The 27,397-nt window shown below is 33.5% G+C and overlaps 1 protein-coding gene across 1 annotated transcript; it reads right to left on the bottom strand.

The window, feature by feature from the left end:
• Window positions 1–2,294: 2,294 nt before the first annotated feature.
• On the bottom strand, window positions 2,295–25,666 carry LOC127727174 (uncharacterized). The gene is made up of 5 exons (XM_052234621.1): window positions 22,763–25,666; window positions 11,797–11,940; window positions 9,554–9,708; window positions 5,333–5,481; window positions 2,295–2,962 (listed from the first exon to the last, which is right to left on the bottom strand). Exons 1-5 carry the CDS (start codon window positions 22,927–22,929, stop codon window positions 2,822–2,824), a joined length of 756 nt encoding a protein of 251 aa, XP_052090581.1. The 5' UTR covers window positions 22,930–25,666; the 3' UTR covers window positions 2,295–2,821.
• Window positions 25,667–27,397: the final 1,731 nt, after the last annotated feature.

Below are 27,397 nucleotides of genomic sequence, written 5' to 3'. Positions count from 1 at the left end.
TATTGGTTCCAGCATTTAGCATAGCTTCACATAAATACCAAGGTAGCACTTATGACCTTATAACTAGTGATCTCACGATGCCATGGTCAATGAAAACTATCATGCAAGGACAATTTTACACAGTTCTTAGTAGGGCAACAAGTTGAAGTGAATTGAAATTAATTAATTTCTCGTCAAACAAAATCAAAGTAAATGCTATATTTAATTGGATTCATCCTTTAAACCAGCTTCCTGTACAATTCTTAATGCATGGCCGAGTTTTAAACATACATATACATTGTTGTCGGTTAGAAAATATTTTGATGACCTACTAGTATATCACTGGAAATGTATGAAGGCCTTACTATAATTTTCAGATGAAGAACAGCTTTAAAAGCGCTGTCCCTTTGCTTTTTGTGTTTTTCTTCTGTGCATGTACTGATTTTGTGTCGTTGATGGATACCCCATATCCTTTCTTTTCTATTATATTTGCTTCATTTAATTCGAATAAAAGTAAATTATAGCTATATAAATTTTGCCAGTGCAGCTAACAGTGTTTTAACAGGGTAAAATATGCATGAGCAATAGCAAAGTTCGGGCTGATACTCCTTCTACTACTGTAACATAGAGAGGGAAATAAGGGTGCTGCCTTGATAGATTATCTGTTACTGAACTTCTGCTGGTAATTTTATTGCTCTTTTCTCTTTATTATTTTTTGGCTGAATTCCTGGATTGAATCAATTTTATATTTCACGGTACACGGGAATGCTTACAAATAATTAATAGAAAACGCCAAACTTTTACGATATAAATACATAAATACAAGTTTATCGTCATCTAACAAAAGGAGGAAAGCATGTATTGAGTACGGTGTTGAGGCATATATTTTATACCTCAAAGGCAAACGGGAACCTAAAAGAACGCAAAGCAACTCGTGTTATTGTATTGAAACAATAGATGCAACTATATCACTACATGTATGTATAGTGATAACTTTTTGTTTTCTGGACTAATATTTGTTTGAAAATAATCGAAATTTGTATACAACGACACTACTCACATATATATTCCCGTGTAGAACGCGGTTGGTTGGGGTACCTGTGGATGACATACAATCTAGATGAATAAAAATGTCTAATTGTCTGTTTTGAGATTCTGTAATGCAAGATCCTATGTTGCAAGGAAAGTACCGATCAATTATCAATCTCTCTTTAATCAAAAGGCTTTGTTCCTAGTGGTCAAACATCACACCTCCTTTTATGGGTCAGCGTTTGGAAGCAAGGTGTTCGTTCTAGTTCAATTTAAATAAACTAAATTGTCTAAATTTTGTTGACAATGCTAAATTAACGATTTTCTCGGGAATTTTAGATTTCAGTCACTTTTGATCGGGCCAAAATAACATTGAACATGTCCTCTCTTCATCCAATTGAAAATTATTTTTTCTGTTTGATATCAAAATACCATCATTTTAAACTTCTGCGATTTTACTTACAACTACCACAACCACTCGTAAGTTTACGATCGAATCCACGACAAAATCTTACTTACGATTTTTACGTACGACCGACGTAAGATTTAAAATTGTCGTACGAACTTTTGTGAAACGCTAGCCAGAAAATAGCACATACATTAAAACATCTCTTCTCAAACATAAAATTAATATTTGTCTAAAATATAGAGAACAACTTCAGACAATCTAGGACGTCATCAAGATATAAAAACAGAAAAAGTTACTTGAGTCTTGACTCACAAAAAAATTGGCGGCGTGAAGTCACATCGCTGTTGATTAATTCTGTCAAAATCTTACATGTTTTTAATAAAATTTGACAATTTTCACCATCATTGACCAATTTACTACACACATTCACCACTTAACTGACCCAATATGAGAAAAATAATAACCAGTATTGAAAACCTTCATGAAAAATCTTACACCAATAAATGTTGCCTGTCGGAATGCTCTGCATCAATAACGTTTCCGTTTATCTACAAATTTTAGAAGATTAAAAATTTAATGCTTGCCGATTTCAGTCTTTCATTTTACAATCGCAAATATTCTTTTTTACTCAAACTGCGACAGTAAAATTACCGATTGACGTCTGCATTTGTTAAGGCGAAGTGAACGTAATTGCACGCCTCTACCGGAATTCGGGATAAAAAACGTGCATCGTTAGTTACGCGATTTATCTCCCTTACTTAAAGAATGGAAAAATGGGCACACGAAAGAGAAATGACTTCTATTACGAATCCAAACAAGTATGCCTGTGCTGTCTCAAAACTTCAAAAAAATTATCAGAATGATTCCAATCTGGGTATCCTATTGTTAGTTAGCCTGACTCTATTACCACAGTTTTTAGACACGCAGGAGAGGGTACACAATACGACTCATTTTTATATCAACAGAAAGTAAAAACGCCTTACAACAAAATAATAACCAAATAAACAAATAAACAAGTGACCAAATTGATTACAATCAAACCAGAATTGACCCCACAATAATTTTTGAAAAACCATAGTTTTATGATTTTCCCTATGTGTCTTTTGTATTTTCGCCGTATCATGCTGTTAATTTCAACAGCTCGTATCTCAAAAACGAAAACGGTTACCCCCTTTTTTTATTTTTTTTTCTGGTGTATTTTTACAAGCAGAATCCATATGTGAAATTAAAAAAAAAATCTGTGGAGTAGTTAACTACGTACACTCATATCTAGTTAACCATCATGCAGTAATCTAGGCCAAAAACATATCACGATGACACATATGCAGTATTAAACAGTTTTCTTCAAATAACAGCGAACAATATCATTTGATCACGATAATGTTCTTTACTGGAGAAAAAAAATCAACAATCAAGTTTCCAGTTTACCATCTTATGCTTGATTATAGTATTCATGTAACGAGGTCGTTCTAGCGATGAGCATATCTCTCGTTGCATCTGGTAACCTTCTGTGATAGAACTCACATATTGGATGTGAAACACCGGCTAAAATTAAATAAATAAAATGTATGAAAGACTAATGGTGCTTACCCAAATGTCAAAATAATGATTGATGCAAACATTCCTGATCCGGAATTTCTTTGTAGCCGTACTTGTTTATGGTTTATTATTTTATTAGATTGTTGTCTTATTGACTTCAACCCACATCTCTTATTATTCATACTTCCTAAAACAAACTTACGATGGCGGTCTTCTTGGATATTAGGTCAAGTCATCTACTTTGACCGAAATGTGGCAATTGCAGTCCCAAAGTAATGTTTGTTTAAGAAATATTACACCAGTAACAGTCTTAGTTCGTGAACAGATTCGATAGAGATGTGAATGTAAGCATTATAACGAACTTTAATCAAACACCAACACTGCACCATGTGTTAAGTATAAACACTGAACTTTATATTAGAATGTATAAAATCATTGTTTTAATTTGAGTTTTAATCCACTCCGATTCAACCACAAATGGTGGATTGGAAGTGATTTCAATGAATGACTGTCGATAGACTCCAACTAATGATTATAACGTAGAAAAACTTCTGTTAGTGGAACATGTTAACTAAATAGGTTTGCTATTTAGAAACTGGTTAGCTTTTATTCAAGGAAAAGTTAAAATCACAAGTTGAGTGTGAATAGCGATTTTTTTTAATCTAAAAAATCTTAGTGAATTAAATCAGCATTACATACAGATCAGCGCTTATATAAACTGTTATAGTATCTGTCTATGGAAAGTGCGAATCGAGAACACCGTTTATTATGTGGAGTTGCGGTATTTTCTAATATAAAAATTCCATGAGAAAAAAAGATGTTTTCGGCAATAAAACATACGTTTAATATTAAAAAATTCATTGAATTAAGTAATCAAAATACCGCATATAGATTAAGCAATTAAAATACTGCATTTCTATGAGAAAAATATAACATTATAAAATTAAGTTTTTCATAATAAAAAATCATTGCTATTCTATTAGCAAAATATTAAACTCAAATAAGAAAATATAACATTATCAATATATTACACGTGATTATGGCTTAAATTGCTATCGAACACATTGAAAGTGTATTCCACTGTCTCATGATTGTCATAGTAGTTGTACGCTTCAAAATTACACATCGTGCAAATAGGTTACATTTCATGCACATAGAATTAAGAATGGAAACAGGGAATGTGTAAAAAAAACAAACAACAACCCGACCAACGAGCAGTCATATATAGATATAAGAAGATGTGGTATGAGTGCCAATGAGACAAATCTCCATCCAAGTCAAAATTTATAAAAGTAAACCATTATAGGTCACAGTACGGTCTTCAACACGGAGCCTTGGCTCACACCGAACAGTAAGCTATAAAGGGCCCCAAAAATTACTAGTGTAAAACCATTCAAACGGGAAAACCAACGGTCTAATCTATATAAAAAACGAGAAACACTTATGAACCACATCAACAAACGACAACTACTGAACATCAGATTCCTGACTTAGGACAGGTGCAAACAATTGCAGCGGGTTCAAACGTTTTAATGGTACCAAACCTTCACCCTTTTTCTGAAACAATAGTGTAACATCACAACATAGAAAGACACACCATAAAATATCAACTGAAATAGCCTAACTCAATCAAAGGACATATTATCACCAGTGAACATACACTGAACAAATAAATTTGACCTATGATACAATGTAAATACAAAATAAATAAACTAAGAGAAGAATAATAAAAGTAACATGTTATGCCGCTATGAAATGTTAAACAATTTAAGAAAAACAATATGCTCGAACAAAAATATCAGCCATTTGCAATTACTTTAAACACAGGTAAATGAAAATAATTTTGGTGTTAGGTATACGTGTACAGTTCAAATAGAGAAAGGAAATATTTTTACAAAATAAATAATTTTGAAGTTCATAGTACGAAGTGAAAATTTATAGTAATACCAAACACTTATCAAAGCTGGTATATAGACCAGATATAAACCTGAATAACATTAAATAACAAAAAAAGCATAACAATTAGTATGCCTATTTTCTGGTATGAATACAACATACTTGGAATTTCGATGTATTGTCTACACAATCCATCGAAAGTTATACAGACGTTTGTCATGTTAAATAATTCCATGTTTTAAAAAAGAAAAACACTCATTTACCGAAAAATCTAATGTTTTTACAAATGTTAACATTAGTTTGCGATTTTCCAACAAGGCATCTCGTTTACATAAGAAAATACTACTCCACAAAAGAAAAGGTTTTCTCGATTCGCACTTTCCATAGATTGATCATAGTGTGTATTTTTCGTAATTGGTTTGATTTGTAAAGGTGACTATTTTAACCAGACAATTATAAATGTAATATATTTCCGTTTACCTTTCTAGCATAAAAAAAAGGTTTGTACTCGTGACACTCGTGATAATCCATACATGATACGTTTATGGCGAAGTCAAAGTCGCCTACCAGTTCATTAAGTTGTAATACATCGTTCATCAGTCCTATAGCTAAATCATTTCCATGTGCCTCTGTAAATTTATTTAAGTAGTGAAATATAGTGCATAACCCACGTAAAATCTTCTTGGGCAGAAGCTCTTTAACGCGTATTCTGTCTAAAGATAATGATGTCTTCTTTTATTAAATCAGAGTTTCCTAGCATACCAAGAGAATAACGCTCAAGATACGTAACATATTTCAAATATGATGTCTACCTCAAAGCATCAAGTTCATTTTCTGTTTAAAAATTATCATCGATAAAAAAAATTTATACCAATTTCCGCATAAAAAGTTAAAAAGTAATAAACATCTATATACACGTGTTAAAAACGTAACTTTGTAAATAAAAATATGTTGAAAAACAACAAAATAGCTATGTTTGTTATGTGTAGTTGCATTGTTTGTTATCTTATTGAATTTTCAACTACATTTTATTTTAATATCAAAACCTTTAAAGTAACGAGAGGAAATAAAAAAATTAATTCGGGAAATAGTTTATGATTTGAATATCTTTTCCCTCCCAAAGCCTTGAAATTGCGATCTTTATAACTAATTCACACATTTTATATAATAATCAAATAGGATACACCAAAGAGACTACTGTTAAAACATTATAAAAGCCTCGGCCTAATTGAACAGACATCATTTGAAATTCAAAAAGTATTAATGAATAGTAGAGAACAATGGACAATTGTACATGGTCACTTAGTACATAAACATCTCCTTCTTTGTCTCACTTGCAGAAACTGTTGTTACAAGTGTGACAATTCGGACAACAGCGTAGACCAAATTTGCATTGCCAAAACTGTCTAGATGCGTGTACGTAGCATTTATAATTTATATATGGGAAATTAACATTGCAATGGCAGACTTTGTTTTTCCGGATGTTTTGTTTGGGAGAGTTTATGTTTGTGTAATCATTGAATGTTTCGAAAAACTAAGGATTTTCTTATTCCAGGAATAGATTACCTTAGCCGTATTTGGCACAACTTTTTGGAATTTTGGGTCCTCAATGCTCTTCTACTTTGTACTTGTTTGGCTTTATAACTATTTTGATCTGATCGTCACTGATGAGTCTTATGTAGACGAAACGCGCGTCTGGCGTATTAAATTATAATCCTGGTACCTCTGATAGCTAATCAAAGGGAAATAACTCGCTTGAAAGACGCTGACTTTGAAACTAGCTAATCATCTACAGACTCTGAGAAAAGAAAGACATAATAACAGTGAAGAAATGTAAAAATGAGTTAACACAAATAAAGTCTTTTGAGGCTTCTTCTGGTATTGACTTTAATGTTCGTTAACAGATCTGAATATTTTGAGATAATAACAAAAACTGCAGTAATATTAGGCAAATCTGTGAAAACCGATCAATACATACATAAGGACTCATTTGCAGCTTATGAACCATACCCATTCCTTTCCCTCTCTTTTGGAATTCACACAATGATGACCAGATCCTTTCAAATCAAAGCACTTCAACATAGACAAATAAACGATCAAGCCAATGCGTATGGTTTGAAAAAAACCCAAACTTTTAAACAAAAACAAAAAACGAGAAAACAAAACCACACACATAAATAAATATCAAACAATGAGAGATAGAAAGACTACAGTTATTATAAAAGGGAGCTCTATGCGTACTATAGACTCATATTTTCATAAAGTGTCTTATGGTATTAGGTTTACTTCAGATTTTCAGTTGTCATTGTGCATACATTTATTCGAATTCTTGAAAATTACTGTTAGATTCAACTACTTAAATAAAAGCAACAGTAGTATACCGCTGTTCAATAGTCATAAATCAATTTAACTGAAACAAATCCGGGTGAGGAACCAAAACCGATGGAAACACATCAACTATAAGAGGAAAACAACGGAACAACATAAACACTGAACTGCTTTAAAAACAAACGCCAACATACATAGAAACGGACTATTTGATAACAACTGCCACATTTCTGACTTGGTACAGGACATTTTAAGAAAAATGGTGGGTTGAATCTGGTTTTATTGCTAGCCAAACCTTCCGCTTATATGGCAATGTTAAAAATATCGCTAAAATGACAACTTGACAGGAATACAGTACAAATAAACGCAAGAACACTTAGAGAAATACATAAATAAATAATATAATAGTACATTACGACATGTAAACCACAGAATAACAATTTACGACAGTACACAAGTACACCACAATAGAATTATGAACTGTCCGTCACACGAATGTATCAACGCCACAAAAAGTGACGTCACAGGTAAATGTCTAAAAAAAGAATATAAAATTGGGATTAAGTTTGTAATGGTGTTATTTTATGTATTTTCTAACCATTACAAGAATATTAATATAGAATTGTGTTAGTAATGGCGTAATTATTTGTATTTTCTAACCATGTCGGTTTTTCTTTTAAATCAAAACTGTGTAAAAACAAATAAATCCTGTGCATATAGTTGCTTTAAACTAAAAATCATATAAATGAACTAGCTGTTAAATTATCTTAACTTTCACATACATATAGAAAATAAAAATAGAATTCAAACTACAAACGAAAAGACATAACACAATATCTAACAAGACTTACAAACGAAACATCATAACTAAATACATGAATGTTGGATGTATAAATACCGAGACACGTCTAATAGCAATGCGAATTCATACTTTAAACCTTATAAAAAGAATAGGATATGTGTGACATATACACAAGATATAAAAAAGAGACGAAATATACCATGGGGATATTCAAAGCTCATAAGTCAAAGAGAAGCTAACTACGCCATTGCAAATAACGAAAAATACAAAAAGACAACCAAGCCCACAATACACTACATAGAAATCTTAAAGACTGAGCAACACGAACCCCATCAAAAACTCCTGGTAATCTCAGGTGCTTCGGGTAGGAAGATCCTGCTCCTCTAGTGGCACCAGTTTGATTCTCATGATAGTGAGAAGATTCATGCAGTGATGTCACAACCGAACATGAGAATGGCATTGCAGCCTCTACAATTGGAACACATCCGCGGTCGTTCGATTCATAGTCATTCAAAAACGGCCAACCAGCCATCTCGGAGGAATAACCCTTACTCCTCCACCCGAAACAGCCAGCCCAACAGCACCCCAGCCAGCAGCACCCCTCTACCAAGGTCACGAAAGCTCTGGAATGTCGTATCATTTAGGTGGCACACTCTTCACATGCAGGCGCCGCCAGTTTGTCGTGAACTTCTTGAAATCAATATTAATCAAAGAAAAAGCTCAATAATTGCTGCTTGATATCAACAGGTCTTCAACTAAGAGTATAAGTTTGACATGGTGTATCACAGAATAATGCTGGCAAATAAGCCTTTATCAGACAAACTGTCATAACAGTAGGTATATCAGGTAGTAGAGGGAATCTTATATACGTTATTATACCAAAAGCTAAGTTCCAACTTCGTAAACAATGTAATTCTACCAAAACTAAGGTACATATTCCTCAGGCTAAGCTTACCTCAGACTAACTACAGATCAGGTCTCCTTCCGGTTTAAATGCTCTCAAACGTTTCACATTTCTATGCTTTCCATCTCCAGCGTACTTTATGAAGATTAATCTAGAAACACATGTCCTGATCACGAAAATCGGTATCATACGTTGTATGCACGTGATTTACAATAGTTGGAAATTGAAATTAAGATTGCCCAATTGAAGTTCATTCGTTCAAATTTTGAAATTCGATTTACTTGATATCAACCCCCGGATCGCCTGAGATCACCCCCTGTTTTGATGGTGTTCCTGTTGCTCACTTTTTAAATTTTCTATATTGTGTTTTGTGTACTGTTGTTTGTCTTTCCGTCGTTTTTCTTTTTTTGCCATGGCTTTGTTAGTTTCTTTTCTTTGACTTATTAGTTTGAATATGCTTTTGTTATCATTCGTCTCTGCTCTTAATTTTCATATCAACAGGTCATATGTATCTTTAAATAGTGTTTGTATTAGTCAAAGTGGAATTAACAAATATTGCGAGGAATTCCTTAAGTGCAACATATACATAGTTCACTAGTATGTTGTAACATTATTACAAAGTTAAACAAGGATAAAGAAAGGATGTAAAAGCATATACATGTATTACCTGTCACTAAATATCTGTTATAGTCCAATTGATTATCTGCTGTGAAATAGAATCCTGCTTGATTCCCTGATGCTCCATCAACATTTGTCGGAACTACACCATCACAATGGCGGGATTTTGCAATTGCAGTCCGATTGCGCATTATACGCTTAACTCTGGAAACAAACGGAAATATATGATATATTGTACTGATGTCATGATTTCTATTAATTGGTTGATTGATGGCTAGGTTGATTATCGGCGCAAAGTATTACATGCATATACCGGACAATTCAATTAAATGCCAATGGAATAAAAATATGCCCTGTTTTGTACCAGACTGACATATTTTTAACGGACTTGACCTAATTTTAACGTTCGGAGAAGATAAATCTCAAGATCCGATAAGCCTCCGCGGATAATAATAATTTTAAAGTCTTTGGTTTGGCCCACTCGAATAAAACGAGGAAATATGAATATCAGCAATGTTTAATAACAATAGTGCACACGCTGAAAAGTCTCGTCTGTTTTACTGACCATAGATGATTTTATGTTTGAAGTCTTAAAGATAAAGGTTATACTAAGTATCACATAAACATAACATTATCAATGATTTATGACCGTGCCAGACAGACATGTACATCTGAAAATAATTCCATACACCAAATATAGTTGACCTTTTCTTTATAGTATCCAATAAACAGACAAAACCACGAAAACTTAACATTGACTAATGAACCATAAAAATGAGGTAAAGGTCAGATGATAATGCCAGACAGACATATACGCCTTACAATCATTCCGTGAACCAAAAATATTTGACCTATTGCTTATAGTATCTAAACAGTATAGAAACAGACTTAAAAAGGAAAACTTAACATTGACCAATGAACCATGAAAGTGACGTCATATCAGAATTAACCAATGGACAATGACAGTGAGGTCAGATCAGATGAACCCTGAAAGACATACGTGTACATCTTACAATGATTTCATACACCAAATATAGTTGACCGATTACTTATAGTATAAAATTACTGAAACTTAACATTTACCATGAAAATGAGATAAAGGTCAGATGAAACCTGGCAAACTGACATGTATACCTTACAATCATTCCATACACAACATTTAGCTATCTTATTACTCATAATAAGTGAGGAATTCACATGACCAAAAACTATACATGTTTTAGGTAGTCGCTTATCCATGAAATTGAAGTCAAGGACAATGGACATATGACAAACGGAACATTTGTTAAATCTACATCTTGAATCAAGGTATGAATAAAATATAAGGAGATGTGATATAATTGCTAATGAGACAACTATCCACCAAAGTTCAAATGAAGTGGATGTAAGCAAGTATAGGTAGCCGTACGGCCTTCAACAATGAGAAAAACCCATACCGTATAGTCGGCTATAAAATGCCCCGACATGAAAAACACGAACCAATTAAATTGAGAAAACTAATTTTTAACAAAACAATTTACGAAAAACAAATATGACAGACATGAACCAACGACAACCACTGAACTACAGGCTCCTGACTTGGGACATGCACATAAATAATGGGACGAGGTTAAACATGTTTGTGAACGCTTAACCCTCCCCTTAACATAGGACAGTGGTGTAACAGCACAACATAAGAACAAACTATAAAAATCAGTTAAAAAAAGCTCAACTCATCAGATCGATACAAAGAAAAACATCAATCAAAAGCACAGACAGGACGTGGCAGGGTATATATATCCATCCCTCATCCCTAACAACAAAAAAGACACTAAGTACACATCTGAGAGTACTCGCAGTTACTGACAGCTAATTCAAACCAATAACAACTAATAACAAAAAATCATGTATCTAAGACTAAAATATCAATCAGTACACATCCAACATCCAATGGATTTAGTCTAAAGACGTCATTAACAACCAGAGAAAACATGACCTTGTGCAATGCCAAAATATAGGTATCGACATAGTGTTGTATCGTGAAAGTACATATGTATAACATTTAGTATGGTTTTAATTTACTGATAACAAAATCAATATTTATACCAATAAAAACAAAATCAATATTTATACCAATAAAAACAAAATCAATATATTTATCCTTTGGGTAAATGTATACATGTCTTTTATCCTTCGAAATATAAAGCTTTTTACTATAGTTTACTCCGCCATCGCCGTCGCCGATTTGCAATCCATATGTCTCGCATACTGCGGCTTTCGTCGAAGGAGATAGAAAATTATATATATACGCACTGAATATTTGTGATGTCCACCCACGTCTCGCCTGGCGAGTGCTTATTGGGAACCCCAAGTCCATCGGATGGGAACTGATCGGCATCTTTCCGCCAATCTTCTTTCGTTCCAGCAGAAAAGTAACATATCACCTTCTTCCCATTTCTGAATTTGGAGAAACAAATATTACAAGTAAAGATTTAATACAAAAATAGTGTACGGTTTAAATAAAGTAGCAAAACTATTTATGAAGAAGTAAAATAACAAATAACAAAATATATTCCAAGGAAAATTCAAAACGGAAAGTCCCTTATCAAATAGCAAAATCAAAAGCTCAAACACATCAAACGAATGGAAAACAAGTGTCATATTCCTGACTTGATACATGCATTTCCTTATGTAGAAAATGGTGCATTAAACCTGGTTTAATAGCTAACTAAACCTCTCACGTGTATGACAGTCACATAGAATTCCATTATACATGTTATATTGACAACAATGTGAGAGCAAAACATAAAAAACATAATATGCAAAAAATGTCAAAATTTGGGGTACAGCAACATTGTGTTATAATCTTAATCACTATAAAAACAAACAACTGTTTTAACAAAGAAAAACAAAATGGCATATAGACACTCTATAGACAAAGCACAAAAAGGAAAAATAAAAGACAAGAAAACAAAAAATGACCATGGCACATTAAAACAATGGCAGGATATATTAATACCAAGCCACGCCAAAAGGATATTACCAAACATGGACTAAACAGTCCAAAGGTTACAAATGTACAATTACAAATGAAAAGAACACTATAACACGTAATCAAGACGATAAACAACGTCAGTACCTAGAAACTATACTTCAAGACCATCATGTGTAATTTTTGAAGTTTATACAGAATACTTATACTTAACAAGGTCTTAGTATCTTTCGATGAACTTTTAGAAAGAGGACGAGACATTCTTTGGCATAACCCTGGTTCATCAACTTTCTGCTCAGACACTGGTGACGTTTTATGAAGTCTGAGTAGCAGCTGCATGATCTTGAATACCGAATGAGTTTGGAAATGTATGTCCCATATGCAGGTGAAGTTGGTATATTAGTGCTAAGGTGGGGGAAATTTATAATTTCAAAATTAAAATCGTCTCGTTTGTTATTGATTCTGGTACTGAGATGATCGCTTATGACAAAATGTCTAAGATAGTGGGGTCATGAATCCATAACAACGACTCAATTAATAAATTTCATCTGAGGATGTATGTTTGCAGCACATAATGAAAATGATCCTGAATGTGTAGAAGCGAAAAGATTAATAGTTCACCAGCAATTTTATCCACTCAGTTATAGTAAATCAATAAAGTAAGTATGCAGTAAAATTTACAAATAAAGAAAGTTTCGATATTTACGATAAATGGAAATTACATAAGTGTTTAGTATATATTTAACTGCAGAAAAAATGCGATTTAAGAATTAATTAGATGCCATAATTTTACGGTGTCGTCTCTTCAATTTTCTATGTAACCCATACAAAATCAAGTGCATCTCCCCACCGACCAGTAATCGTCAATCTGACATACCTGTGGAGATCATCAATAACACGTTTAGGTACATCAAACAAATCGACGACAAACATGTCTCCATGAACAGAAGTGTTGATGTGATGTTCAATTGTCACATCGTTCCAGGCCATGTGTGGATGTAGGTGCCACCACGATGCATGTGAGATTGAAAAGCCCAAAATAAAAATTACCAAAGTTGGCGACATGTTCAAGCCAAGCATTGATCTATTCTCTGTAGAATATATTTGTTCAATTTTGATTTTCTTATCAGTTGTGAACTCTCGTTATTTATGTATAGAGATTTCAGAGCAAATATTTCGTTATGTGAATTAACATATTGCATTCGAACTGTTTTGATCTGAGCGTCACTGATGGGTCTTATGTAGACGAAACGCGCGTCTGGCGTATTAAATTATAAGCCTGGTACCTTTTGATAGCTATATTTGCTTGTGTCTCTGTCCTGTATGTTCTCCCATTTATTTGTATTGTAGTCCTGTCATGTAATGGTGTCATTTTAGTGTTATATTTAACATTGCCATAAAAGCGGGAGGTTTGGCTAGTCACAAAACCAGGTTCAACCCACCATTTTTTTCTTAAAAATGTGCTGTACCAAGTCAAAAAAATGGCATTTGTTATATTATAGTTCGTTTCTGTATGTGTTGCATTTGAGTGTTGAGTTTCTGTTGTGTCGTTATTCTCCTCTTATATTTGATGTGTTTCTCTCAGTTTTAGTTTGTAGCGGGGTTTTGCTTTTTTTTTTTACTTACATGCAACATGCAACTTGAACAACACGACGGATGCATTGTGTGAAGCAAGATTTGCTTACACTTCCGTAGCGTCCAAGATCACCCCCGGTTATTGATGGCGTTCGTTTTGCTTAGTCATTAGTTTTCTATATAAGAATAAGGAGATGTGGTATGATTGCCAATGAAACAACCAACCACCAGACTTCAAATGAAGTGGATGTAAAAAGTAAAATAATAAAAATACCGAACTCCAAGGAAAATTCAGAACGGAAAGTCCTTTATAAAATGGCAAAATCAAAAGCTCAAACACATCAAACGAATGGAAATCAACTGTCATATTCCTTACGTGGTACAGGCATTTCCTAATGTAAGCAATTCTGTATTGTATTTTTGTGTAGACTTTGGTCTCTTGTGGAGAGTTGTCTCATTGGCAATCATATCACATCTTCTTTTTATATTTGGTATATCCGCTCTCTTTTAGAATTTATCTTGAATTCTAATCTTAAAGTGTAATCATAAATTATAATCGCTGATAACGAATCATACAATGCGAATGTATGCCCCTTGGCTTACTATGAAGACTATGAAAGATTGATACAATAAAATTTCTTGTATTTGTTTTACTCGCAGTGTTGATTTTCAAAAGACTTTTTTGGTCCTATTTTGCCTTCCCAATATCAATGTATGAATGTCAGTAGTACCTGATATGGAATGAAAACAAAGTTAACAAATTATGTTTTAGTGATAAAAAATGTATATCAAATCCATTCAAACATTTTTGATTTGTATTTTTACAAGGACGACCTTCAGGCATTTTGATGCAAATTTTTCAAAATGTAATTTGGCTCTATGTGTTGCTGATAAAGGCATTTTGATGCAAAATTGAAAAAAAAGCAATTCGGCTCTACATGTTGCTGATAAAGACATCTTAATTCAAAATTCCAAATTTTGCATGTTTTATTAAATTTTGCTTCAAAAGACGGCACTCACCAAAAATAAAGATAATGTGTATTTGAAATACAATACTTAACTTTACATCAAACAGCAATTTGGTTGAAGTTTCAATAAAAATTTCCCACTTGTACATTTTGAGGAGAGATATTAAACATTTGTCGAATTCTGACACACTTGCGTTTTTATGTAATATTCAGGCTTTCAAAACTTCTGTTCATGATTAGCCATATTATTGTACGTAAACGCATTGAGGTCTGATAATTTGAGTTTAAGTAAAGGTTTAAAGATTTTGTTTATATTGCCGCTATTGTGACATAGATTCAGGAGAAAATTGGCCTATCCCTTTGTTTTTAAAGTCAAATATACCTTTTATATGAATACAGATGTACGCGACGGAATAGGAATATGACGACATATTTAGGGGAGGAGGTCCGTTTGACATTTTATACAAAGTCACGGCTGATCGGACTGCGAATGTTTATTGAATTCATTATCCGGCGTTCAGACAGTGCCTTGCACCTTTCTCTTTCAGTTGTCCCGTTCAATGTCAACCCTTTTTGCCGACAAAACTTACCAAATTGATAAAATCGTCCTAACTTTTATTGTACGTGGCCAAATTGGGAAATATTTCGGAACATTGTAATTTTAATTTCACACTGGAAGACATTTTAAAGAGACACACTTGTGTGTGTCATTTAAGACGACCGAATACAGAGGCTACTTTTAGCTGAATCAAAATTGAAATTTCCAAAAAGCAATGGAAATAGCGACGGCGATGGAGAATGCCGCAAAAAATGAGATTTGCAAGTATACAAACAGACAGGAAACGGGAAAACTGCAATGAATGTTTATTTGTTTTATCACAGGATAATATCTCTTTAGATAATATTGAAGTTGAAAAACTTCTATGAATCTATATTGATAAAAATTTGTCATGGTCAAATCTAATTGATAAAAAATATATACCTGTTAAAAAGGTTGAAACATTATTTGCCATTAAAGGGTGTTTTTTTTTTACAATCGCTATATATTACTTAATATTGACTATTGTTGTACAGGATAGGGTCTTACCACAAACAGTAATCTGGAAATAATTCATTAGGTCCAAAAACTTTCTGCAAGATTTATTTTGAGTGTTTTTTTTAATTTTCCATCAACCATCAAGAACTTGAATGGATGACTATATTTACGAGGAAAAAATATTTTCAAGTTGTCTTAATGTTTAATTGTATAAATGGTCTAGCACCTGGTTATCTATCTAATAAAGGCAATCTAATCTTTACAGTCGATGTCCCATAATATGTCATTTTACCTTATCGCGAATGGTAAATAGAACAATAATTATTATCAATTTTCTGTAGAGTACAAGTATAAACTTTTGAATGGTGGCTTCAATAGTAGAACTAGTCGAGATGTAGAATATATTAAAATCTTTCATAGTCCATGTTAGTGTTTATACTGTTGTTGTAGATATTTCAAACAATTAAGAATTATATGATATGTTTAAAGTAAGATGTAATATGGACACAAGTAAAAATCATATGGTAACATGTTGTTAGAAATGTGTAAAAACAATAGGAAATGTGTAAAAACAATAGGAAATGTGCGTTAACAATGGGAAATATATAAAAAAAGTCTTATTATCCATAATAGCAGAGTTTACGATGACAAAGAAGACAAATGTACTTTCTGTCATTCCAGTGTTGTTGACTATTTTATTTGTACGATGATTTTCTGTGTTTCATTGTAAATATGTATGTTCAAGTTTTTTCAAGCTGTACTCAGATGTTCACTCTCCTTTACTATTATCATTAAATTTTAAAAATGGCACTGAGGCAGATGAGCACATCGCTGGGAGCAGTTTGGAAAATGTAAATGGAATGAAAAGGGTACAAAAAAGGGATGTCGAGAAAACAAATAAACTGATGAGACATTTGTGACCAGAGAAAACAGGAGAACAACTTCTGATGAACTGGTAAAATTAGTTAGAGATCACCAAAATCCTAAGCCATCAGCGAATGTACAGAGGTAAAAATTTAATATTAGTTTGTACGTGGCCAAATTGGGAAATATTTCGGAACATTATAATTTTAATTTCACACTGGAAGACATTTTAAAGAGACACACTTGTGTGTGTCAATAAAGACGACCGAATACAGAGGCGACTTTTAACTGAACCAAAATTGAAATTTCCCAAAAGCAATGGAAATAGCGACGGCGATGGAGAATGCCGCGAAAAATGAGATTTGCTACGGAATCACGTCAGACCGTGCATAAGATGACATTCAGACAAGAGGCATGTTACTGTTGTGGTAGAAGAATGCAAAAGGCAAGACGTCAAGTGCTATTTATGAAGTGAAAAGGGACACTTAGCAAACAAGTGCAGGAATAAAGGGAGGCATCACTCGGCTAACTTGAAACCAACGAAGAGGCAACAGATGAATCAGGATATCCGGTAACTGAACTGAAGCAACAGAAAGCACATTTTGTAGAGGAGGATAATAGTGAATGCGAGTATCAAGTGTAAACTGAAAAGAGGAAACCTTATCGTATTACGGCTCGAGTCAACAATAAGGAGATCGAACCGTAAATCGGTACAGGTGCCGCCGTTTCAATAATCAGTGAGGATACTTTAAAGCGAATTTTTGGAAGTGAGGAGCCAAAATTAAATCAAACTGAAAAATTTGGAACATATATTACCGATGACCGTTGTTAAAGGCGTAGGACCAAGCCTAACGGGACGTGACTGGCTAGAACACATGAATTTAGACAGGAAGTCCATATTCCGAATCGAGGGATCAACAAACCATCGGAAAGAATCTGGAGTTAGAGGCTATACTTTAAAAGTACACTGAAGTATTTAAGGAGGGTCTTGGAACCTTTTAAAGGGACAAAAGCACAAAATGCATTTAAACTCTGAGAAAAATTACAGTATATAAGAAAAAGAAGAATTAGCTATAATTTTTGTTTTGAAGAAGTTTCATCAGTATCTGTATGATCAAATGTTTAAAAGATCATAAACCATTAGATTATTCAATGAAATTAAACAGATACCACTTATGGCAGCAGCTCGATTGCAACTTTGGGTTTTGACATTGTCAGCGTATGAATATTCAATTGTGTATGAAGGGAGAAAGAACAATGCAAATGCATATGGATTAAGTAGACTTCCATCAAACTGTAAAACAGGACCAGAAGTGCCAGGCGAATTGATACTTTTAACGGAATACATTGATCTTACATAAGTGACGTCACGACATTTTAAATTGTGGACTTTTTTCTACAAGGATGGCCACCTTCAAATACAGATAATGAACTTAGACCATACTTTACACTGGTTTTAGAATTAAGCTAACAGGACGGATGCTTACTGTCTGGAATTCGTGTGGTGGCTTAATATGGACTCGGAATTATAAAACAAGATAAAAAACTGTCACGAATGTCAGGTGACCCGTCATGCTCCAGCTGAAGCTCCGTTGCACACATGAAAATGACAAGAAAAACCAGGGTCTCGGTTGCATATCGACCTTGCTGGTCCGTAGGCTGGTAAAATATTTCTGGAATATGTCGATGTACATCGAAAGTACTAGGAAGTACAAGTTGTGAATTCAGCAACATCAGCAGCAACAATTGAGAAATTGCGCATGATCTTTGCGACATATGGAATTCCAGATACAATTGTTAGTGACAATGTGACTCCGTTCACCAGTGAGAAATTCGAGAGTTTCACTAAGATAAAAGGAATATGCTATATTAGAATCTCGCCGTATCAGCCAAGTTATAATTTTTAAGCAGAACGTGCTGTACAAACGTTTAATGGCGGTTCAAAGAAAGCGACGGAAGGAAGTTTCGGACAAGAATAGTATGTATTTTCATATCGAATTACACCACATGAAACTACTGGATTACCACCGTCAATAATGTTAATGGAACGACGACTGTGATCGCTATTGGATTTACCGCATCCAGACCTACAACAGCGTGTCAGACATATAGATTCTTAAGTTGTTAGCAGTGGATTATCGGGTTTTTCCAATCGAGATAGTTAAAATTATGGAATTTTAAGTCCGAGCCATAATTTAACTATCGAGATTGGAGAAACCCGATAATCCACTGCTAACAATGTAAGAATCTGTTTCTTTTATGACCAAAAAGCTAATTTTAGTTCCATAGAAAATTAAATTCTCCAAACCATGCCTTTACTACGTCGTCCGATGTGACGCGTCTGCATATTTATACGCACACAAGTCTTTTGTTTACCTTTAAGTATTATTTAAAAAAAACCAATCCAATTCAATTTAAATTCCAACATGTTTATATTTTTTCACAAAAAGAACAATGAAATAAATGTTTTTATCAACTGAACGGTGATAAAAAAAAAAGAACTTTTTCGCTGATAAATAAGATCATCGTTCACTGAAATTAACACGAAGGAGAATGAATGAAGTTCAACATGTCTGGCCACATTAGTTGAGTCATCTTGCGAACTGTCACTCCCGATGACGAATCGGCGTTTCTTCTGAGGAGGCTGAACTGATGGTGATGTATTGTTTATGTTGATATTAAATGTTCCTCCATAAATAGGCGCCCCAAAAATATAATTCATTCCTGCACGCGGTTCATCGTGACTTTGCCCAACCATGAGTTGTGTCTCAGTTTGATGAAGTTATTGATATCCCATCGTAACCGTCCTCGTTGTCTGTGAAGACTGTATTTGTTCATGTTCATCTCGGGTGAGATGCATCGGGCTATCTGTTGATGTTTCTGAGGGTTCAGTTTTTAGTAAGTGGTTATACTTCGTATGTTTTTGTGTCCAGATATCTGAAATTTAGTAAAAGAAAAATCATAAGCATTGAATGAATATTTACTCAAGTATGACCTTATGTGAAAATATATTGTGCAAGCGTCCGAGGAAGAAGTATAAATGGACTAGATTTTGGAATTGTAAAATTTTAATACATTGAAGGACAGTAAACTATCTGACAATTTTTGAAAGGATATCACTTATTAGCATGGTAATGTCACAGTACCCAAATAGCACATAGCACATATTTTGCAAAACACAAGCAGCAGAAATCTTATAGGTTTTCTGAGAGACTAAAAAATTCATATGTTTACAATTTGCCATTATGCACGTGTTTCTATCAAGCTAAATATACTTAAGTATACACAAATCGGTCATAATATATGTCTTATTTTCATGGTATTTTCACATTTTTGATCGGTATGAGGAAAACTTTGTTCTCGGCAATTGAAAGGTCCAAATTCAATTATGATGTCAAATTTTCTTGATTATTTTTGAATTTGCTATCGTAACGTCATGAAAAAGGCGACCATGCCTGATGACGTCACATATGAAGAACACACTTTTTTCTGCAAATCTTTGAAAAGGAAGGATAAACTTTGTTTAGATATCGTCCAAAAATCTTGAGAGAAACAGTTTCCACCACTATATCTCGTGTATTACGATATTTTTCCGCTATTAACAATTAAATTTTAAATATTCAAAAAGCTCGGCAAGCCTGGCGTTTTAAATTTCAAAATTTAATTGTCAGAGTCTCGAGTGGAGAAATATCGTACCACACTTAATGGAGAGGTCGAATCTATATATTAACAGATGAAGTATCCAGTGAAAGATGTTAAATTTAAAGAAACGTCGCATGTGACGTCCACAAAAAGTCAGCTATTATCAATGAGCAATTGAATTAAATTATGTCACGGGCATCCATTTCTGACAAAATGAAAGTAAGCATGGACAACTGTCAAGTTATTCTAAAAATGTGGAGAACTAAAACAAAATATCAGTTGTTCAATTTTTAAGGAAGCGTCGTTAAGCATGGGTGCAATTTAGTTACTCCTCATTATACGGTCGTTTGGAGGTAGGTTCAAACCCATTTTTTCTACAATTCAGTATGGATTCAAAATTAATCTTGTGAAAATATATAGTAAATAAGGATACATCTACAAAATAAACACACAATGGAAACTTTTGTCTGTTTCTTAAACGTAGGTGAAAAAAGTGCCAGTACAATTTGGGTACCCTCACGTTAATGTTGAAAATAGACAATAAACAGGGCAACCCATGGTTACTTTAGGTAGAGCTGCAGAATAAGCAAAAAAAATGTATTTCTCTTCTTCTAAGCCAATTTATACATTTTCCTGATTGATTGATTACATTTTTGCCATAACTTTTATGCTAATTTCTCTAATTTTCATGTTGTTTTCACATTTCTCGATCGGTATGAGAAAAATATTCCTCATCTCTAGAGAAAATTTTGTTCTCGGCAATTGATTTGTCAAAATTTTATTATGACGTCAAATTTTCTTGATTTCTTCTGAATTTCCTCTTGTGACGTCATGAAAAAAGGCGTCCATACCTGATGACGTCACATATAAAGAACACGACGTTTTGGAAATCTTTGGAAAGGAAAGATAAACTTGTTTAGATATCGTCTAAAAATCATAAGAAAAACATATTCCACCACTTAATCTCGTGTATTACGATATTTCTTCACTCTCAAAAGTTAAATTATAAATAATCAAAAAGCTCGGCAAGCTTTAAAAATTAAAAATTTTACTGTCTTGAGTGGAAAAATACCGTAACACAATTGATGCAGCGGTGGAATCTATATTTAATATGTGTGTAAGTGTGAAAACTTAATAATTATTTTTTAGGTTTAAAGGACCATAAGGCTACATGAAGTTAATTTTGAGATTACTATCAACCTTAAACAAAATTTTAAGAGGGCAGGGATGAGGAATTTTTTCTGATATTTTTAGAAATTTAGTCTTATAAAAAAAAAGGGGGGAGGTAAAAAACGGAGTATTGCAATTTTAGTATTTGACACAGATTATTCTACATGTATTTAAAACTATCCTTGTTAGTACAATGGTCAGTACACTCATCTACAGATGAGGGATCTAGGTTCGATTCCTGGACTTGGAGTTTACATGTAAAGTCAAAATATGTCAATTTACTCTTGCTAAAATTTAGATGAAAATATACATGTACAAGTTGCTTAATTTGACCATTGTTAAAATTTGAATAATCAACCTGTTGTCCACAGTTCTACCTTAGTATTGGTAAAACTCAATTACGACTTCCAGTTTCTTTAATTTTAAAACTAAGCTGATTTATAAAAGAAACAGATTCTTCTGTCACTGTGGACAAATGGGTTTCTCAAATCTTGAAGGTTAAATTTTGGAATTTAAAAATCCTCGCCAAGGCTCGGACTTTTAAATTCCATAATTTAACTGTCTCGATTGGAGAAACCTTGTGATCCAGACCACTGATGTAGAATCCAAATTGAATATATCTTGATAATTAAATTATGTAAAATTCCATTAGATTTTTATGATAAAGAAACTCTATACTTTACTGACTACAAATATATAGAATACCAATCTGGGTTGAAAAATTAGATAGAAATATAAATGAGGTTAACCAGTAGCCTTAAATTATCTGGATTTAAAAATTATGGAATCATTTTAGACTGAGCCGTCATAAAAAAATATTTTTTTGAACTTTCATGATTGGACAAATTTACAATAATATGCAAATCATTATAATTCTAAGAATCTTTATCACTGATTTGTATTATATATTTTGTATGTATATTTTATTCATTTTTGTTCTTTCACATTGCTATAAGTGAAGTTAGATAAAAACGTTTTAAGAGTTTATACATTAATATCATGTTTATGTACCGGTTTACAATATTTTATTACCTGTATTCAAAGCCGACACCAACTCTTTGTGCCTTAAACCGAAGGATGGACTTGTCAGGGTTGGTATTCTCCTGAATGTAAAATGGATCTTCAGGCTTACTATATTTTGAAGGTCTTTTTGAGTTGTAAAGTTTGATGCCTCTACAGGACATTTTGATCAGTTGCATTGGAACAGGCCCTCTGAGGAATTTCTCTTGTGTTCTTTAGATTTGCTCCTGTCCTTGTTTTGGTGTTTCTCTCATTCATTTGCAAGTACTCCTGTCTTTTTGAGTCTTTACATAGTTGGACATCCCCCCATGTTATCTGATAATGTTCAGTTACACCACGTAGGTCAAAATATATTGTGTTAAAAAACCTCAAGATTGTGCAAAAAAGTTGTAGGATTGGATAAGCCCAGCTGCCCAGTTTCAAACAATGATTCAATATTCTCATCAGTGAGTGTTTCAGCTCTTTTTCATCATATCCTTTACCCATGCTTTTAGCTCTATCTGTTTTGCCTTTAGAACATCTCTGGTTGTAGCAAGTTCTACGCTTTTGCTTATTTCATAGCCATAATCATTGCTCCTCAGTATTCTGTCAAAGGTACACATCATACCACGTAGATTAAATGTGCTCCTTACGCAGAAACTGCTCCAACAAAGTTATGAGGAGGACAGATTAAAAATGACACTCCGTAAATTTTACGGACACCATCACGAATTGGTTGATCCATACAATGTGTCTTTGTCCACACTAACTAAGGACATTTTTACCACGTGTTAGATTGTGGTTTGTTATTACGTCGTCTGATCTTTTAATTACCGAACGTGACTTATTCCCGATTGTGACTGTTTTCCTGAGTGTGAAACCGCATTGCTATAAGACGTGTCACGGTACTTTTCTATCCCATATTCTTGTATTCAATTTTGATGTTATACTTGTTATTCTCGTCGGATTTTGTCAAATGTCTTAACGTCTTTTCTGTTATATTCGTGTGTTATGGTAAAGATAATTAATCACCCCCTTCATTTATAAGATTTTAGTTTGGTTCAACGAAATTTATACGATATATTTGGTTTACAGTTTGATTCAGAAGAAACACCGACATAGCTAGATAATACAATTAATTATCTAATTAATACCACAATTTGATATTAATAAGTATTGTAATTTTCATATCAATGTTATTAATAAATGTAATGTCAGTATTGCAAATCTAATCTTGAATCAATCCTAATCCTATCTTATTTTTGGGTAATATTTTTACAAATTCAAATATGACGTCACTTTGTGTGTTTTTTTAGAATTTCAAATGTGACGTCACTTTTTGCGTTGAGGCTTTTGCTAACTCGGCTGTGTATTTTTATGTGTTGGATTAAGTTGTTTTATGTAATGTATCCGTTTTTATTCTGTAGTTAGTCCCCACTTCGGTTTTATCATGTATATCTATTAAATAGTCATTTTATAAAATTTACTGTTTGCAAAATTATAAATTATTCTAAATAATAAGGATGTTCTTGTCCCAGGCAGAAACTCTGTCCGTGTTAGGCGCAACTTTTTGGAAGTTTTGGTCCTCGGTGCTCTTCAGCTTTGTACTTGTTTTGGCCTTCAAACTTTTTTCCTCTGAGCGTCACTGGTTGGTCTTGTGTGGACAATACACACGTCTGGCGTATTGAATTGTAAGCCTAGCACCTTTTGTTAGCTATTATTCGTGTGTTTCTTTGTCCTATATGTTCTCCCATTTATTTGTATTGTGGTCCTGTCTTGTGATGTTGTCGTTTTGGTGTTGTGTTTGACGTTGCCATAAAAGCGGGAGGTTTGGCATGCCACAAAACCAGGTTTAACCCACCATTTTTTTTCTTAAAATGTCCTGTACCAAGTCAGGAAAATGGCCATTGTTATATTATAGTTCGTTTCTGTACATGTGTGTGTTACATTTTAATAATGTGTTTTTGTTGTGTCGTTGTTCTCCTCTTATATTTGATGCGTTTCCCTCAGTTTTAGTTTGTAACCTGGATTTGTTTTTATCTCTATCGATTTATGAGTTTCGAACAGCGGTATACTACTGTTGCCTTTGTTCATACTCTTCTCCATCAGTTTTTCTCACAGAGAAAAACTACTGACATAAAAAACTGTTTAATTCTTCAGGTGGAATTTCATGAATTTCTCCCTTTTTTCATTTTTCTGTTGCAGGAACTGTGTAAAAAGTCAAATCACAAATGTACTGAACTCCGTGGAAAATTCAAAATGGAAAGTCCCTAATCAAATGGCAAAATCAAAAGCTCAAACACATCAAACGAATGGGTAACAACTGTCATATTCCTGACTTGGTACATGCATTTTCTTATGTAGAAAATGGTGGATTGAATCTGGTTTTATAGCTAGCTTTACCTCTCACTTGTATGACAGTCGCATCAAATTCCATTATATTGACAACGATGCGTGAACAAAACAAACAGACACAATAGTTAAACATGTCAAAAATAGGGGTACAGCAGTCAACATTGTGTTATCATCTTAATCACTATAAAAACAAACAAATGTAACAAAGAAGCACAAAAAGGCAGACATCAAATTTAACATCCTCATTTTGCTTTTTTCGCATATCGCTTACATTTCTTTTTGGCAGTGCCTTGTTTTTCCTAATCCTTGACAAATTGTTCTACAGTAGGTACATCACTTGGAACAAACTGTCATGGTTTTGATGTCTTTGTTTTTTTTGCACTATTATTATTTGTACTAGGCTTTTGTAATATTGGAGGTGCTTGAGATGGTGCTGGCACATTTACAGGAGTTTCATGTGGCGTTTTATCAACTTCAAATCTGTCTGAAACAGATAAAGGAGTTCATCAGGAACAGGTGGTGGGGAGTCATGTTCTTATGTGTGTGTGACTGTCCTGTCAGGCTCAGATAGGCTCATGTCAATTCTTTTAATGAAAATTGCAGACGACGCGATCGCGATAGTTTGTTTACACGCTACTAAGACGTTTATCGAAGAAGGCCGAGAGTTGTTGTTAACCTTGAAAAGTAGTTCCGACCTGTCACGAACTTTGATTATCCAATCATTTGCTGAGAACAAATTTTTCATTAGAGATTAGAAATATTTTTCTCACACCGATCGGGAAATGTAAAAATAGCATGAAAATTAGAGAAAGAAAAAGCTAGTTCCAAGAAACGTTAGTTTGACATTGGAGATAAAGTTTATATTAGAAATCATAGCCGTGGAAAAACAGAAAGACGGAAAAGTCGAACCATTACCACACGAAATAGACCTGTAACGTTTTATGTGAAAATAAGTGATGGACGCATTGTGATAAGACATTTAAATCAAATTAGAAATACATACGACAATGTTATGGAAGATCAATTAGATATGTCCGAGATTCCGGATATGGAAATCTTGTCAGGTCTGGAGATAATCACAATAAGGACAGACGTAAAATATAAAACAAAAACACCAACATTTAAACAAACTGTTAATTCACCAGCACCAAATGTTAATTCGCGTCCTAGAAGAACGACGAGACCACCAAATCATTTTGGAGAGTTTGTGTACAAATGACCTTTATATAGAGCAAATGGTTAAGTGTTATGGGGAGAATAATCCATGTTAACCATTCAAGGTTAAGGTTTGTCTACTTATACCTTTCGTGCATGTATTTTTGATATTTAGTTTATTCTTATATTCTAGATAAGGGTTTATTCATGTGATTGTTTCATACTAGTATAGCTTTAAGTATATGTGCAGATTATTTCGTGTTATAAACATTATATAGACACTAGAGTACTTTTGATTGTCAGTTCAGATTAATGATGGATGAATGTGATAATTGAACATCATTCCCTTATGAACTATAAGTTAGAAACCGTTAGATTTGAATAGTTTTGTCTGCCCATGCTTCCAAAAGTAAGACTAGGTTCATGGGAAAGTTCACTTAAAGCTGCTTGCATGGATTCATTATTGATTTGTAGTTCGACCGTTTAGGATTAACAAAGTATACCTTAGGAACTTTGTGTTATTCTATGTGTGTATAGTTAAGATACCACAGGTAGTAACCCTATCTGATATTGTCAAATACTATATTGGAATAAAGATATTGATAAAAGACACTTTTGACTTTATATGGTATTACACTTTTGGATTAACGATCCACGTTCATTGACGTATCGTGGCTAAAGTCTGAAGTATGGATCAGACAGAAGATACGATAGATAAATTTGTAAATGGGGAACAGGATTCACCAGAGGTTAATTGCTTATGGAGACAAAGAACACTAAGCGAAAGAGGAAAGAGCTATTAGCTGAACAGAATAAGTGAACTATTTGGAGGTCTTAAAAGAATAACAGAAAATACTTTGGACCTTATATCTACGCATGCATCCGACGACGGTATAAGAAGTAAATATTAAGGACTTTGAAGATAGAGATGCATATTTGCAAAATTTTAAAGGAACAATAGAAAAGTATTTCTCCTGGAAAAAGGATCTACAAATAGTGCAAGTAACCGAGCTAGGAGTCATACATCAAGACAAAGTGACAGTAGAAGCCAGAACTCTGTACTGAGCAAAATGTCATCTAAAAAGAGCAGAGTAAGGCCGAACTACATACTTCGAGAGAAGCATTACAGAAGAAAATAAATCGAACTAGCTTAAATCC

This window comes from Mytilus californianus, unplaced genomic scaffold, assembly GCF_021869535.1.
Source record: "Mytilus californianus isolate M0D057914Y unplaced genomic scaffold, xbMytCali1.0.p SCAF_19, whole genome shotgun sequence".
NCBI lineage: Eukaryota > Metazoa > Mollusca > Bivalvia > Mytilida > Mytilidae > Mytilus > Mytilus californianus.
The sequence above is the reverse complement of the archived record's forward strand: the minus strand, read 5'-3'. Positions and strand labels throughout refer to the sequence as shown.